Raw genomic sequence first — 17,843 nt, forward strand, 5'->3', positions numbered from 1 at the left:
ATCCTACCTCTGATGCCAAAAACAAAATATAAAATGGTGCTTTGTTTTTAAACAAATAACTTTACTATACTTCCTGGCTTATTTATTTATTTATGAAAATCTTAAAGCCATTACAAAATGCTTACTGTTTGTTAGAGCCTATACAGAGGGTTCACAGTATGAATAGAAAAATTACATATAAGAAAGCTGGGTGTGGTGCTGCATGCCTTTAATCCCAGCACTGAGGAGGCAGAAACAGGTGGATCTCTGTGAGTTCAAGGCCAGCCTAGTCTATGTTGAAAGTCCCAGGCCAGCCCAGGGTCTTTCTTTAATAAGACTACAAAATAAAGAAAGTAACAAAAGAAATCCAAGTGTGGAATCCCAGCACTTGACAGGCTGGCTGAGGCAGGAAAGATTGCTTAAGACCAGCCTAAGGTACAGTGTGAGAACTTGTCTCAAAGAAAAAAAGTCTTTCAGTTTGGGACAATTCTTTCTTTCAAAACCAAAAACATAAAAGAAAACTAGATTTAGCATTATAACCTAAGTTAAGAATTTCAAATATTTGCAAATTTAGAAAAAAAAATGAGAATTTTAATTTTAATCAGAGAGTGCTTGTCAGATGGCTAACTGGTTAATAGTTCTTGCTGTCAGCTGTGAAGACCAGAGTTCAGTTCCCAGCACCAACATAACAAGTCACGAATTCTATGTATGCCTATAATCCCAGCTCTGACTTGGAGGAGAAAGAATTGTTGGGGTTTGTCAGTTGTCAGCCTAGCCCAGAAAACTTGAGCCCCAGGTACAAGAAGACCTTGCTTCAAAGGAATAGGTGGAAAAGAATATCCAATGCCCTCTTCTGGTACTGTTTATGTACATACATTCACATTGCAGACACACACAAACTCATACACAAATGAATGAACTTTAGAAAAGTAAAGTTAAATAAGTGAGATAAAGAACATAACCGAGAAGATATGAACCACAGGTGACTGAACTCAGGAAGACAATAGAAAACAATGAACAAATTATGGACTATTAGAATACATTTGACTAAAAACTTTAAGTGTAATTGATAAAACAGCAAGTTTTATGATCTTTATGTATATAAATAACATACATTTATTTTTTCATATGTGTGCATGCCTGGTGCCTGCAGAACTGGGACTGGGGTTGGTAAGTGTTTGTAAGCCAACATGTGAGGACTGGGAACTGAACCTAGTTCCTCTGTAAGAGCAGCAGGTACTCTTTTTTTTTTTTGGGGGGGGGGTGGTTCCGAGACAGGGTTTCTCTGTAGCCCTGGCTGTCCTGGAACTCACTCTATAGACCAGGCTGGCCTCGAACTCAGAAATCCACCTGCCTCTGCCTCCCAAGTGCTGGGGTTAAAGGTGTGCGCCACCACTGCCCAGCTAGCAGGTACTCTTTAACCATCTCTTTAACACCCCCCACCTCTTTAAAATTCATTGGCATGAACAAGGAAGCTAAATTGATATAGGGACCTAGAGACTCTCTCTCAAAAAAAAAAAAAAAATCTCTCCAGCTGTGATTATTAGAGGATTATGGTTAGAAACACAGTTTTAAATACAAGAACTGAAGAAATAATATTTTTATAAGTTAGCTCTTCCTAACACATCTATTTGAGGATGGATTTTATTTAGTCTAGATGACAAGAGTAGACTTTGTTTAAAAAAAAAATAACACTATTTATATATTTTGCTGACTTAATTATAAATATAAGATGAAATAATAGTTGGGCAAGAAGAGAATCTCTATGAATGTTACATATTTCAATAAATAAACTTAGCACTTTTTACATGAGCAATAACTAAAAGAAAAATATATGTGTATCATCATATCCCATTTAAAGCCGGCAAACTAGGTATAAGCTTAACAGAAATGAGCACTAAGTTATACTATCTAAAAAAAATAATTATTTGGCAAGAGAGATGTCTTAACAAGAGCACATACTACTACTGCAAAACATACTGTGAGGTATACTATATAAAGTCATCAAAAACTAATTGAAAAGATTGAAGTATAGGAATTTAATTTTGTTTGTATTAATATTTTTAAGCTCTCCAACTTAGAAAAACATGCTGTAAGAGTTCTATATAAACTTTCTACTTTTATTTAAGGAAAAACTGATAAAATATGCAACTGATAGTGAAACAGTGGAGCCCGTTATCTCCCAGCTTGTGACGGTAATTTTGAAAGGCTGCCAAGATGCAAACTCTCAAGCTCGCTTACTCTGTGGGGAATGTTTAGGAGAACTGGGGGCAATAGACCCAGGACGATTGGATTTCTCAACAGCAGAAACTCAAGGAAAAGATTTTACATTTGTGGTAAGTAATGGTAATTTTGAGTGATACTATTTCTCTAAGTTATTTTTTCTGTTGTTTTTTGTTGTTGTTGTTGTTGTTGTTTTATTTTGTTTCTTGTATATGAGGGTTTTATCTGAATATATGTCTGTGTGCCACGTGCCTGCCTAGTGTCTACAGAGGCCAGAAGAAGGATCCCCTGGAACTAGAATTGAAGACAGCTCTCATGTGGGTACTGGATATTGAACCCAGATCCTCAGCAAAAGCATCCAGTACTCTTAACTGCTGAGTAATCTTTCTTCCTGAATTGAGTTTTATATATTCCATTTACACAATCAGACATTTTAAATAGCTTTTATTACTAATTAAATACTGATATGGAACTCTTTTGCCAAAAGCAGTACTTTGAGCCCAATCTAATGTTTTCTGGTTTTGGAAACAAAGCTTAGTAATCTAATTATCATAATAGTTAAGGCCTAATTAGTTATCTAAAGATTAACACTTAAACATAATTGCTAGTGTTTCCATAGAAAACTAGTTTCTTAGGATATTCTAGTAATGTATTTATTTTAAGGAAATCCATGTTAACAATGTGTGCTTTTTGCTTGCTTGCTTGCTTGCTTGCTTGCTTGAGTGTGTGTATGTGTGGGCTTGTTCATTGTTTTCAATGGTAGGGATTGAATTCAGGGCCTTGCTACTAGGCAAGTGCTCTTCTACTGAGATAGATCACCAATCAAAAAGGAAAAGTTTGATGTGTACCTGGTGAATCTGAGTGGAAAGAATGTTGAAATTACCTTGGAGTAACTAATTCTGTAAAGCAACTCAGAAGGTTTACAAAGTGTAGTTTAGGAACTGCTATGAATACAGTTTGCTTTTTAAATTTTATTATTGTGTACGTGTGTGCACGCGTGCATGTGTGCCATTGTACATAAGTGGAGGTCAGAGAACAACAAGATATAGCATAGATAGAGAAGTTAGTTTACTTCCATCTTTAGATGAGTTCTGAGGCTTGAACTTAGGTCACCAGTTGTACATGCTAGCACCTTGACCCACTGAGCCATCTTGGTGGCCTTACAGTTTGTTTTCTGCCTGTTAAAACATAAACTGACCTACCTATTCAAAAGTTGAATGATTTTGATACAATTTTATATCATGCTAAGAAGATGCAGCATTTGACTTCTTAGCTTTGAATTTATTTGTTTATTTATTTATTTGCCATACCAGCTCAGTTTGACTTCACTCTCCTCTCCTATTTCTAAACTCACTGTGGGTAGCACAGCAACACCTGAAGAAAATTTATGTCAGTTCTTGAATTAATTTTTTTTGGTTTTGCTTATGTTAAGACTGGAGTAGAAGATTTAAGCTTTGCCTATGGATTGCTAATGGAGCTAACAAGAGCTTACCTTGCATATGCTGATAACAGCCGAGCACAAGATTCAGCTGCTTATGCTATTCAGGTAAGCATGCTCACTTGTCATAGCCATTACTGACTTTGCAGTATTAAATGCTTGTAAGAAAACTATCAATTCCATACTTGTAAAATACTTAACAATCACCTTTATCATCTAAGTGATACAGATTCAAAATAAGTATTTTAGAGAACACATTATATTTTCTTGAATGAATAAGAACAAAATATGATGTAAATATCAAAATGCCATAATGAAACCCATCACATTGTTACAAACTTAAAAATAATTTTAAAGTATCTATTCTTTTTTAAAAGTATTTAATATATTATAAATACTTAAATGCTTAATATATACACAAATAAAATGTCCCTTATGCTAAATCATGTGAAATATTATTTATGATCTTCAGTTTGATTTTCTTGTGTCTAATGGTATATCTTGGGTAATTTTCTGTGTCAGTAACATATATTTAGTTCATTCTTTGCAGTGATCCAATGATACTCAATATGAATGTATTTAAGAAATTTGCTTGAAACATCTAGGTTGTTCCACTGCATTTATAAAACATGACTTATGACTTGGGAGCCAGAAATGGTGGCACACACCATTAATTTGAGCGTTGGAGTGACGGAATGGGAAGATCACCACAAATCTGTGACTAGCCAATTGCAGTGCAGTCTAGTTTACATAGTGAGCCCATGTCTTGGACTGTCTCATGAATTTTAAGTTTTAAATAAAAATAAGTGCTTTTAATCCCAGTATCCAGGAGTCAGAGGCAGGCAGATCTCTATAAGTTCAAGATAAGCCTGACCTACCTGAAGAGGTCCAGGCCAGCCAGGGATATATATTGAGACCCTTTCTCAAAAAATAAATAAAATAAAAATTTGAAAAGATTCAGAGAACATATATCCAACAACAACAACAACAAAACAAACAAACAAACAAACAAACAACTTTGCCCTGGATTTTATAAAAATTTTTAAGTTAGTTTTTTTGGTTTTGTACATTTATTATGCCCCCCCCCCCATTTTTTGATATTGGTTGCTTCGTTAGATATTTTGGTATGTTCTCAGAATGCATAGGAGGATTGCTGTAGCTAAGTTATCTGAGGCCAAGTTATCAAGACTGTTTCAGAAAAGGAGATGGGGTATTCTAGTCTTTGGTCCTGGGATGAGAAGTTATGGAATAGTTAAAGATGCAGCAAGCAGACAAAACAACAAGCTGCCAGCTATGGGAGGAGAATGTGGTGTTCTAGAAGACCAACATATGGAGAAGCTGTATCTTAGTGATCTGAACTAAATGCTGATTACACCTGTAGTAATTTAAGAATTGAAAACTGCCCATTGGGTATAGAGAGAAGAAAAGGCAGTTGTTGACCGTGACAAGATCAGTTTCAAAGAAAGAATACATAGGAAAAGAAATGAAAAAGAAAAAAAAGCAAAAACAAAATTTGCTATCAAGCTGAGTCATAAAGAACAATAAGTTAGGGAAAAAAAAAAAAGCCCAGCCAGGCAGTGGTGGCACACCAGTGCTTGGGAGGTAGAGGCAGGTGGATTTCTGAGTTTGAGGCCAGCCTGGTCTACAGAGTGAGTTCCAGGACAGCTAGGGCTACACAGAGAAACCCTGTCTCAACACCCCCCCCCAAAAAAAAGAAAAGAAAAGAAGGAAAAGTCCAATATTTCTATATTGCCTGGAAACAGGTCATCAGAAAGGAGACAGTGACGATATAGAAGTGAGTTGGTGAAGAGTTTTGGTTTTTGTTGTGGGATGTGAATGCTAAGTATACAGTCTGCCATTGAGCTATACCCTCAGTCCTAACACAATATTGTAAGCAGGTAAAGAGACATAGACTGAGGTACAGGGTAGAAGGGTTAAAAATAAGTGCAGGAGTTGAGGGTGTAGTTCTCTGTTTGCAGAGTACTTTCCTAACATAAAGCCTAACATAACTTTCCTAACATAAAGGTGTGGATCTGGGCTGGAGAGATGGCTCAGCAGTTAAGAGCACTGACTGCTCTTCCAGAGGTCCTGAGTTCAAATCCCAGCAACCACATGGTGGCTCACAACCATCCATAATGAGATCTGATGCCCTCTTCTGGTGTGTCTGAAGACAGCTACAGTGTACTTATGTATAATAAATAAATCTTTAAAAAAAAAAAAGCTGTGAATCTATAACATACCTTGCATGCTAGCTAGTATCTGTGATCCTAGGACTGAGGAGATAAAGGAAGTAAGTTCATGCTGAGATACATGTAACCCTACCACAAAAGAACAACAATAAAATCCCTTAAGAATAATCCATTGTAGCTCATGGTCCAGCTTAAAAGTACTGACTACTCTTCCAGAGGACTTAAGTTTGATTATCAGCATCTACAAGACAGCTCACAACTGTCTGTAATTCCAGTTCCAGGGGATCCAGTGCCCTTTTCTGGCCTCCAAAAAGATATATATGCAGACAAAGCACTTATACACATAAAATAATGAATTAATAATTATAATAACAATAAAGAGCAGGTCATATGAGCACAAGGAACTGGTATTGCCAGACTAACATAGATCTTAAGAATAGAAATTTGGAAGGTCTTCTAACTTGTTTTCTCTGAAATTTGAAAAAGAGATCTGTAACCATAAGTGTACTATTGGTTTATTGTTGTTTGTTTGTTTGTTTGTTTGTTTGTTTGTTGGAGATATGTAGCTCACTAGAGAGTCCTGACTGACTGGTAACTCACTATGTAGACTAGGCTAGCTTCAAACTCATAGAGATGTGCCTATCTCTGCCTCTCAAGTGGGGGGGGGGGGGGGAGGAGATTAAAGTTCTGCACCACCACACCCAGCCCCATATTGATGTTTTTAACTGTGTAGGTAAGTGACCAGAAATCAAAGGAGAATCACTGATCTAGTATATCCGGCTACTAAAAAAAGCCTTCTTTATTTTTTCTCACCTTTTTATAGGTATTTGTGTGTATGCACATCTGGAGGTCAAAGAACAACTTGAGAGAATCAGTATCTCCTTCCACCATTTGGGTTCTAGGGTTCTAACTAGAAAGGAAGGAGGCAGTTTTACTGGGGCAGTGGTACAGAGACAGGTTACAGAGAGAGGGAGAGAGCAATTCAGACGGGTGAAGATAGAGTAAGCCAGAGGATGGGAAGGAGCCAGAAGATTAGAACAAATTGCCAAAGTTAGTATGAGGCCAAGCAGAGCAATTCAGTCAGAAGCTGAGAGGAATCAAATTGATTCAGTCAGCTGGAGGAGGAGTTTGAGCCCGTTGACCAGCCAGCCAGCCAGAATTCAGAAAGAACTAGAAAGGGTGAGCTTATTCAATTCAGCAGTAAGTCTGTGAGGCTAAAAATATTCTAGGACTAGATAAGATTATATAGAGACTAGAAGCTTCCAGGCCTAGGTTAGCAGACTGAGGCAGTAAGCCTCAGAGATGACAGTTGACTCAGGAGAATAAAAGTTACTTTTACAGAAAGTAAAATTAGTGACAAGAAGTTTATGTTTTTAAAACATTAAATCTCTACTCTCTTCCTCCTCCCCAACTCCCCCCACCACCACCACCACCCACACACCACTCACTCACTCACTCAGCTTTTTCAGACAGGCTCTAATCATGAATGTCATGTCATCCTTACCTCAAATTCTAAATCCTATTTCAGCTTCCTGAGTGCTAGGGATACAGGCAGGGACTGCAAAGGCCAACTGTGTTTGGTTTTTGTTGTTGTTGTTGTTGTTTACAGAAATGATAATAGAATCATTCAGTCTCTGAGCTTGAGTAATAAGTTAGTGGTTTGGGCTGTTTTAATTGTTTGTTTGAAGACAGTACCTCATGATGTAGACCAGGCTGGCTTGGAATTCCTGTGTAGTCCATGGTTTCAAGCCACGAACTTGTGGAGATCTTGTGTCTCCACAAAACCCCTAATGCAAGGGTTTCAGGTGTGTTCTACCACTCTAGCTATCATTTTGAGGTGATTTTAAGCTCAGTATTTTATATCTAGAAGTTAAGATTCCCTAAGTTTATGCACTCTATTGAACTTTTAGCTACTTTTATTATAACTCCAAAGAAATCAGATTCTCAGGACCAGGGATTGGATATGTATCTTGGTTACAGAGTGCATACTAGTATATGTGTGTATGATCAGTCCTTAGCATCAAATGAAACATTCTAAGGACTATGATTTTGTGAATATAGAAGTTCTTTTTGTCTCAAAATAGTTCCTTTTTTTTTTTTCTCTTTCTTTCTTTTTGCTTTGGTGGGGGTGCTGGGAGTTGAGAAAGGATTTCTCTATATAGCTGTCCTGGAACTCTCTATAGATCAGACTGGCCTTGAATTTAGAGATCCACCTACCTATGCTTCCCAAGTTCTGGATTAAAAGTGTTGCACCACCCAACTTCAAAATAGTTCTTAATTTTATATTTTAGAGACTATTCTACATGAACTAGCTTCATAATCAAGTGTTGCCATAGCTTTGTGACCCCAAGTACAGTACCTTAATAGATTGGATCATTGAAATACATGTCTTAAAGTTTGGAATCTTAAAAGTTTTCATTTATCTGTTTCACTGTGGACTTAAATTATAACATATGTGTTTGTAGGAGTTGCTTTCTATTTATGACTGTAGAGAGATACAGAGCAATGGCCCAGGTTACCAGTTGTGGAAAAGATTCCCTGAGCATGTCCGGGAAATATTAGAACCTCATCTCAATACTAGGTATGTCTTTCTATTTATTTAAATTATTGTCACAATTTTTTTTCTAATTTTGTAAATTTAATATTACTTTCATAGAGTTTTTAACATCAAAAGTATTTTTGATGTTGGGGTTCTTCATCAACGAAGTGCCTGCTGGTAAGCATGAAGATTGGAGTTCAGATCCCTGGACCCATCTCACATGTACCTGAAACCCATAGGTCAGCCAGCCTGGCCAAATGGAATTTGGCAAGCTGTTGACCCAGTCTCAATTTAAAAAAAAAAAAAAAAAAAAAAAGGAGAAGGAGGAAGAAGAGGAGGAAGAAGAGGAGGAAGAAGGAAGGACGGAAAGGAAGGAAGGCAAGGAAGGAAGGCAAGGAAGGAAGGAAGGGAAGGAAGGAAGGAAGGGAAGGAAGAAGGAAGGACGGAAAGGAAGGAAGGCAAGGAAGGAAGGAAGGAAAGGAAGGAAGGAAGGAAGGAAGGAAGGAAGGAAGGAAGGAAAGAAGAATGGTCGGACGGACAAGATGTTCATCATCTGAGAAGACACCCAATGTTTCCACTGGCCTCCATGTATATACATACACATTTGCACCAGAGAACACACTCATAGGCTCACATAAAAAGTAGAAGCCCACATTTTTGCCACTTTTTAAGTAGTTGTGTACAAGAGTGACCTTAGGACAGTAATGAGAATTTGTGTATGATACTTTTTTATTTAACATATTTTACATTATTTAATTGTATGTGAGTGTGTGTGTGTGTGTGAGCTCATGCTATGGCACACATAGAAGTCAGAAGACAACTTGTGGGAGTTGACTTTTTCCTTCCAACCATGGTGGTTCAGGGAGCAAACTCGAGTCATCTAACTTGGCAACAAGTACCTTTACCTGCTGAGCTATTACACTGTCCATGGTGTGACACATTTGTAACAGAGATTAAAGGAACTTCTCAGATGGGCACCACTGAGCTTTTAATATACAGTCTCTAAACTTAGATTGCAGCTGTAAATGGTACCTGTATTTGGAAGATTTAATTTTTAGAACCAGTTGAATCTAATGAAGTTCAAAGTTGCCACAGAAATAATTTGTTCAGAAAACTTGAGAATGTGACTAGGCAGAACCTGACTTGTAGTTCATACTCATTAATTTTTTAAATTAAATTCACTTAAGCATTTTAGTCACATAAAAATGTCTTCACACAAAAGTTTTACTCCTGTTTTAGTGTTATATTTGAGATTTGTGGATTTCTTGTTTTCTAAAACATGGGCTATAGTAAAGTATTATTTTTTTGCTGAAGACCTCGAGTATAGAGCAACTATAATAAATATCAATTAGAATCTATGCCTTTCAGAAAATTCTACAGCTATGTAGTTGTGAGATGAGAGCTGTTTGAACGTGTTTAACAAAAACGTCACGCTGAGGACACAAAGGAAAGTCATACTGCACTAATGGGAGACTTTCTCTTATTTTAATAAGGAAAGCTAAAGACACCAGCTGTGTTTACAGATTGGATTTTAAGAAAAGCACTTACTTTTCTCCGATGTGAAATCAGAAGTACAGGAGATGATATCACTGGGCAAACATGGCAGTAGACATGGTACAGATAAATTAAGGAGCCATTAGCATTAGTGAAGGGGAAAATTCTTTAGACGCTTAGCATTTGATTAAGTGGTCTAGCCAAACATTGAAGTCAGTCGTGATTATAAAAATTAAGGCAGAAAGAATTAGCAGTGTACTGAAATTATCAATTAGTGTCAATAATCAGTGAGTTAGTAGATGCCCAAAAAGAGGAGTCATGGAGAATAATTTAAGTGAGCAGCTTGACTTTGACTGGAGGTCGGGAGGATCTGAGGGTGAGATGTACTCAGATTCTAAGGTGCACCTGAGGAGTATGCAATGACCTGCTCCACCCTTAAGACAGATAGAACAGTACTATCTTTCACGAGAATTCAGCAACTATACCAGAGTACCTGTTCTCAGTAAAGAGGTGCATATAACTTCTTATGCTTTTGTTCTAAACACATTTTCAATATGTAAATTTTCAAAATTACAGATATAAGAGTTCCCAGAAATCAACAGATTGGTCTGGAGTAACGAAGCCAATTTACTTAAGTAAACTAGGTAATAACTTTGCAGAATGGTCATCATCTTGGGCAGGTTATCTTATAACAAAGGTAAGAGAACCTAGTTCAGAATTTATTAACTGAATAGAAATTCTGGAAGATCTGGAACATATACCTGAATGCAAAGCACATGTTACAAAAATAATATATTGATATGATTGAAAATGTTTATCAATAATAACAATATTTAACTGTTTAATTTTAATTTAAAAATTTAGTAATTACATTTCCTAGGTAAAAGGCTATTCTTTTATCAAAATAAATTCTAGAATTAATTTACTACAAAGTATCCATCGTATCTACATTTTACATTGCAAAATAATACCACTCAAGAAAATTTACAGGCTGAAAGAATTAAAAGGTAGTATTTTTTATTTTTATGTTTACATATTTTAATGTAAACAAGATATCTCACCATTTACTGATACTTTTGGAAGAAGATATATCATCTATACTTGTATCTAAAATAAAGATATTTTTAAATGAAATTTCATAAGGTATATCTGTAAAGTTTCCCTAATAGAAAATTTCTGTGGGTCTAACTAAAAAAAAAAAAAATGCTGTGCATTCTAAGAAAATGCTTAAGGGATAATTAAAATTTACAACTTTTGCTTTAAATTTACATGTTTCTTAGTATTTCAAAATAACAAGTATTAAATGACAATTTTAAAATTTTTACTTTTTTATAAACACACAAAAATATGTGTAAAATAGTGAATATTATTGATTTAACTATTTCTAGTTCCAAATATTTTATTTTTGCCAAAATTTAGTATTTCCTAATTTTATTTGAAATTGTTTCAAGTAAAAATCTTTTTCATTTTAAGTGAAAATTTAATATTCCAGTTTTTAAAAAATCCTTTAAAACATTTTCTAACAGTTCAATAATCATAATAAGTTGAAGATTAGATCATACTGTTGACATTTGATTTTAAATTGAAAGCTGAGCCTTAAATAGGCTTACAGTGTTCATGTTTTGAACTTTTTAGTGCCCAACTTAGTTTCTATTTCTTTTATCTTTATCCTACAGTTTGTCATTGCATACTACTTAAAAGTACCAGCTACATACTTAATGTGCTAACTCAGCATACTTTTTGTTACTTGGTTTAAGGAATTAGCACAATTAATTATTAATTAATTAGCACTTATGGAATTAATATACTTAATAATAGCTAAATAAGATATACTCAGGAAGTTAATCTATAACAAAACATGAGACATTGAAAAAGAGCTGTAAAAGAGGAGAGGCCATGTATATTAATGTAGCTAGCAGCTACATTACCACTAGGATCTCAGTACTTTTGGCATTTGAGATCAGTCAGAGGGATAATCTGAAGTTCCCCTTGGTGACTGATTGTACATCTTTCTCTTCATGGAGAATCCCTACTCAGTCATGAATTATCTCACGTGGTACACTTTAACATTCAGTCAATAGAATAAAATGGAAAACTACTAATCTTTCTTAAACCATTTGAGTTTATAGGTTCGGGATAATCTTGCCAGTAAGATCTTCACATGCTGTAGCATAATGATGAAGCATGATTTTAAAGTCACCATCTATCTTCTTCCGCATATCCTAGTATATGTCTTGTTGGGTTGTAATCAAGAAGATCAGCAAGAGGTGAGAGTTAACTTATTTGGTTTCCAGACATGTGACTTGAGTTCTGAACATGTGAAACTTAATTCCTCTAACTTAGTATTAGAAGCTACAGAGTAGGGGCTAAAAAGATGGCTCAGTGGACAAAATGCTTGCCACACAAGACTGATGACCTGAGTTCAGTATCCTGATTCCACATTAGAAAGAGAGAACCAAGCTCTGACCATCCATGCACACCATGGAACACCCACACTTGCTTTCCCACGCATACACAAATAATAAATGCTAGCACTTGAGAGGCAGAGTGGCAGGAGCATCAGGAGCTAGAAGTCACCTTCAGCTACACAGCCCATTTAAGTCCAACCTGTGTACATGAGCTCTGTCTCCTAGCTTTAAAAATGTTTAATACAAAAAAGTATAATGTCATTATCAGTTCAATTATTTATTTACTCTGAAATTAATTATAATTACTCTTCTTAAAACTTTTTATTTATGTGTAGGTAGGTGTCACATATATTTGCAAGTGCCCAGGGAGACCAGAAAAGTGTTTCAGAGTCCCTGGAGCTGGAGGTATAGGCAGTTCTGTCTCATGTATGTCTCCTGAACTCCCATCCTCTGAATGACCAACAAGCACTTTTAACCGCTGAACCATTATCTGTCTAGACCTTTTTTGTTATTCTCATCAGCTCTTCTAACTCACTGATTTAGGTATAGATAAGAAAAGTTATTGTTAATCTGCTATGTCTCTTAATTATTGCTAAAATGTTTAGTCTTTCATGTTAAATGATACAACAGAGATACATTACTAACTTTAACTGAATTATTTAGGTTTATGCAGAAATTATGGCAGTACTTAAGCATGATGAGCAGCATGCCATCAGTACCCAAGACAGTGCATCTGATCTGTGCCAGCTAAGCACACAGACTGTGTTCTCTATGCTTGACCATCTCACCCAATGGGCAAGGCACAAATTTCAGGCATTGAATGCTGAGAAACTTGCACAAAACAAACCAAAAGGAGGTAAGGTCAACAAAATATGTGAATATTTTCTTGTACTATCTACCAGTCAACTTGTCCTTGAGTTGATTCTAAATTTAAGCATTAGTTATTTTCTTTTTTGATTGTTTTTAAGACACTGTCTCAACATGGAGCCACAGCTGGCCTAGCTTTCCATATGTAGACCAGCGTGGTCTCAAACTCAGAAATCTGTTTGTCTGCTTCCAAAGTGCTTAAGATTAAGGGTGTGCTGAATCATTTGTTTGTTTCCTTATATATGATACACAAGTTTTCTACTGCTGAGCAACACCTCCAGCCATGTGCATTTTTAAGTTGGTAATAATACACACTCTCACTGAGAAAAGACAGTTAATATAAGACCTCACTCTAGGGTTAGAGTGGAGCTCTGAGGTAGAATGCTTATCTAGAATGTTGAAGACCTAAATACCAGAGTTTTTACCTCCAGTAATGTAAAAATCAAAACAAAATCCAAGAAACTGCAGTTTTATTATATATCCATGGACAAAATACATACGAAATTTTTCTTTATATAAGCTAGGGTCTCTCTGTCTGATTTTTGTGTTTAATGAGATGATGTATACAAGTGTCAGTGTGAGCTATGAGTAGGTGATACTAAAGCTGCACCACTCCTCACTGTTAACTCATTTGCTCTGTGTGCCTCGGTGTTTGTGTGTGTCATTTTCACAGCCTTCACAGTTAAAGATTTTTATCTCATTGTTTATTTTCCTGGGTTCCAATACCCTGGGCTGTTACCCAGCAGAATCTGCTGGCCACTGAGCACATGGTTGTACAACAACAGCATTAGAGCTACTGTTCTATAATTTTGTTTTTGTGGTATTACAGTTTCAAAGAATCTTTTAGTAAGATCAAAGAATCTTTTAGAGTTATGAATCTCATTAGAGTTACCCTACCATCAGCCCCTGCACATAGTTATTTGTTGACAAGACTTATATTGATCGCTGGGCGGTGGTGGCACACACCTTTAATCCCAGCTCTCGGGAGGCAGAGCCAGGCAGATTTCTGAGCTCGAGGCCAGCCTGGTCTACAAAGTGACTTTCAGGACAGCCAGGGCTATACAGAGAAACCCTGTCTCGAAAAACCAAAAAAAAAAAAAAAAAAAAAAAAAAAAAGACATACTGATCACACAGTAATGAATACTCTTCTTGGTTTTGAAACACTTTTTTATTGTTCTTGCAGTACACAAAAGGTTACAACCCTATTGCTGCTGTTTCTCCCTCAGCCATTCTCATGGTTATCATGTTTTTCTTTCTAGGTTTTGGGACTAATTTTAAAAATTGACAATCTGATATTCCTAAAGAGACAAAATTGTCAGTTCATGAGCCACACCCTCCTTTTATGCCTAATAAACACAATAGGTTATTATTTTACAAGTTTTCTGTATTTGCAAATAATTACCTGTTTGCAGGAATGTTTTCTATAGAGTATGATTAAGTAGCAATTAACCATTTGTTTGTAATAGCCTAGTTCTGTTTGTAAAAAATCTTAAACGCAAGCTTACTAACTTGGCTTTTACTTTCATTAACACTGCAATTAAAATTCTTTTAAGACTAACACTTGGAGGCAAGGAATAAAAATAGCTCATAGATCTTTGCCTAGCATGAAGAAAGGCCAGGACTCAGTCTTCACACTGGGGATGCAAAACAAAAAGCTGAACTTTAAACTATAAAAAAATCCTATCCCATAACTCTGTACGTTCCTTACTAAATAATTGCATCTTATTAATATTTTGTAGTCATCAGTAAAAAACAAACTGTATTTCTATTATCTCATCTTCATATCTTTTTTAACAATTATAGTTTTGCATTTATTCCTTGCAATAATTTGTAAGGAAGGCAAAACAAATATCACAATTTCTGCTTAACAGATGAGAATCAGATTCAATGAATTGAATAGTGTTCACAGTTAAGTTGATAAAAATGGGAGAAATGGAGCAAGATCCTCTGAGCAGACATCTTGTACTTCATTAAGACCAAAATACTAGCCACTAATACATTTGTATTATTTAATTAAAAAAATTAAAGTTAAATATGTCATCATTTAAATGTTTATCTTATCAATCTTTAACTACTCTTTTTTTTTTATTATTATTTTTTTAATCCAGTATCAAATGTGAATTTTGAAGACTATCAGAGTGTAACTCGTTTTCTAGACCTCATACCTCAGGATACTCTGGCTGTAGCGTCCTTTCGTTCCAAAGCATACACACGAGCCGTAATGCACTTTGAGTCATTTATTACAGAAAAGAAGCAAAATATTCAAAAACATCTTGGATTTCTACAGGTTTGAGATTAATATAGTTAACTTAATAAAAAAGACATTTTGGTTACATGTTCTTTTTATTGACTATTCCAGACACTCTTAGGTACTAAATATTTGTAATACTTTAGATGCTTACTGATAGTAGGAAGAGACCGAAATGAATTTAGTAAGATACCTAAGTGTGTTGATGCATTAAAATGAGAGTAGGGCAATGAGTAACTTCATGGCTATGTCTGAAGTAATGATAGTTACTAGAGGCATCTCCATGTAGTTGGGAAGGAGCATTGTGTATACAAAAAGTAAAATGACAGTTTTAGAATGACATTTAGAGATGATAAAGGAACACTCTATGTCATACAGAACATTAGAAAATGTGTACTAGACTAGTATGGTCATATTTTGCTAAATGTCTGTAGCAGTTGTGGAGGAAGGGTATAAAGGGCTATGATTCCAGGCATTACTGTTGTCCCTGCAAGAGGCATTAGCCTCAGCTTGGGGTGACCGAATAGGGAGATGCAAGAATGATGATGAAGCAAAGGTTTATAAAATAATATGATGCTTTGTGAGAAACAAAAGAAGTATATAAGGCTAAGACAGAGGAAGCAATATGATTCAAATTAGCAGACTTTGCCACACTGAAAGTAAAGTGTAGCAGAAGAAGTGGGAAGCAGGCTGAGTGTGCAGCTCAGGGATAAACACTTGACTGCTATAGGCAAGGTCTTACATGTGGTTGATTCCAGCACCACAAATCCACACAGAACACAAATACACCAGGTATGGCATGATGGTTCACACCTCTCATCCCAGTATTCAGGAGGCTGAAGCATAAAAAGAATTTGCAGAAGTTTAATAGCTGGTTTCAGTTTAAGTTCATGATCTTAAATATCTATAACATTATACAGCTCTTTAACAATATCTTCAGTTCTTCTCTATTTCTCTAATAAAACCACTTAAACCTTCTCTTCAATTTATCATTCTTACCTCAAACTTAACTAATGGTCTTGCTTCATCCTTCATTATGAAAGTAGAAGCCAAATCTGCAGCAAATTCTCTGTTAATCTCTTATTCCTGGGGAAGACTCTTTGTCAGAATCTATCTTTGCACTATGTTCTTGGTATTTAGTTTTACTCCTTCAAAATGTCCTTTCTTCCCTACTACCATTAATTTCTCTTACTGACCCAGATTATATAGAGTATATAGATATGTTCTACTTAATTTTAAATAATTTTGAATTAAATCTTGATTCTTCAATAACTCCTTTGATCTTAGATTCTCTAATATGTCTTCTTTCTTGTTTCTAATAACCAGCTTTAAAAAGAACTTTCTATCCCTGTATCATCATCTTTGACTCCTATTCACACTGCCTATTCTAACAAGACTTCTCACCCAGCATGGTATACACACCTTTTAATCCCAGCAGTTGGGAGGCAGAGGTAGATGGATCTCTGTAAATTCAAGGCCAGTCAGGTCTGCAAATAGAGTTCCAGGACAACCACAGTTCTGGTACACAGAAAAATCCTGTCTCTAAAAACTAAACCAAATCAACCAAGCAAAAACACCAAGACTTCTCTTTCTCTCTTTACTTTTAGCTTTTGTTGTTGTTATCTTGTTTGGGTTTTTAAGACAGGGTTTCATGCAAAAATCCCTGCCCAAGCTGGCCTCTTAACTCATAAACTGGCCAGGAATGACCTTGAATTCCTGATCCTCTTGCCTCAACCTCCCAAAGTCAGAGGTTATAGCAGTATGACACTATACCCATTTGTCTCTAAACTATTCTTGCTAAAAAGAACAGTGGTTTCCATGTTACCAAACTCTGTCCATATTTTCTTAAACTTGCAGTATCACTTGACAAACCTTTCTATTCTCATCAAGACTTTTGATTTCAGCCAGATTTGGTGGTGTATAGTTTTAAACCCAACATAACTTCAAGGTCTCCAAGGCTAGCTTGGGCTCTATACAACCCTGTCTCAAAACACTCACAGAAGGGTTTTGTTGTTCTGTCTTTTAATCTAGGAGACATTTGCTTTTCTTTCATGGCTTCAGGAATATTTTCTTTTTTTTTTTTTTTTAAGATTTATTTATTTATGTAAGTATACTGTAGCTGTCTTCAGACATCCAAGAAGAGGGCATCAGATCTCATTGTGAGCCACCATGTGGTTGCTGGGATTTGAACTCAGGACCTCTGGAAGAGCAGACAGTGCTCTTAACCGCTGAGCCATCTCTCCAGCCCCCAGGAATATTTTCTTACCTAGAATTCTGTTCTCTCTGGTTTCTCTTACCAGTGCATACTCCCTACTCCCCAGAAATCACTTTATTGGGTCATAGCTTGTGCACAAAAAGTTGTATATGTGCAACATGTTTGTAGATAATACAACCAAAATCTGTAATCATAGTCAATACTAGGAGCATCATTACTTCTAAAAATGTCTCCCATACTCTT

At 35.8% G+C, this 17,843-nt stretch overlaps 1 protein-coding gene across 2 annotated transcripts in view; it reads left to right on the plus strand.

Moving 5' to 3' along the window:
- The window catches only part of Atr (ATR checkpoint kinase), a 92,362-nt gene that overhangs the window by 35,309 nt on the left and 39,210 nt on the right, over positions 1-17,843 (plus strand). For both annotated transcript variants that reach the window (XM_085827907.1, XM_085827908.1), the window contains exons 22-28: positions 2,109-2,315; positions 3,635-3,748; positions 8,295-8,410; positions 10,439-10,559; positions 11,992-12,129; positions 12,934-13,126; positions 15,246-15,424. In XM_085827907.1, coding sequence (XP_085684033.1) covers positions 2,109-2,315; positions 3,635-3,748; positions 8,295-8,410; positions 10,439-10,559; positions 11,992-12,129; positions 12,934-13,126; positions 15,246-15,424 — 1,068 coding nt within the window. The remainder of the gene's footprint in view (positions 1-2,108; positions 2,316-3,634; positions 3,749-8,294; positions 8,411-10,438; positions 10,560-11,991; positions 12,130-12,933; positions 13,127-15,245; positions 15,425-17,843) is intronic.

The sequence above is a fragment of the Mus caroli genome, unplaced genomic scaffold (genome assembly GCF_978045245.1).
Source record: "Mus caroli unplaced genomic scaffold, Mus_caroli_1 scaffold_11, whole genome shotgun sequence".
In the NCBI taxonomy this organism is placed as follows: domain Eukaryota; kingdom Metazoa; phylum Chordata; class Mammalia; order Rodentia; family Muridae; genus Mus; species Mus caroli.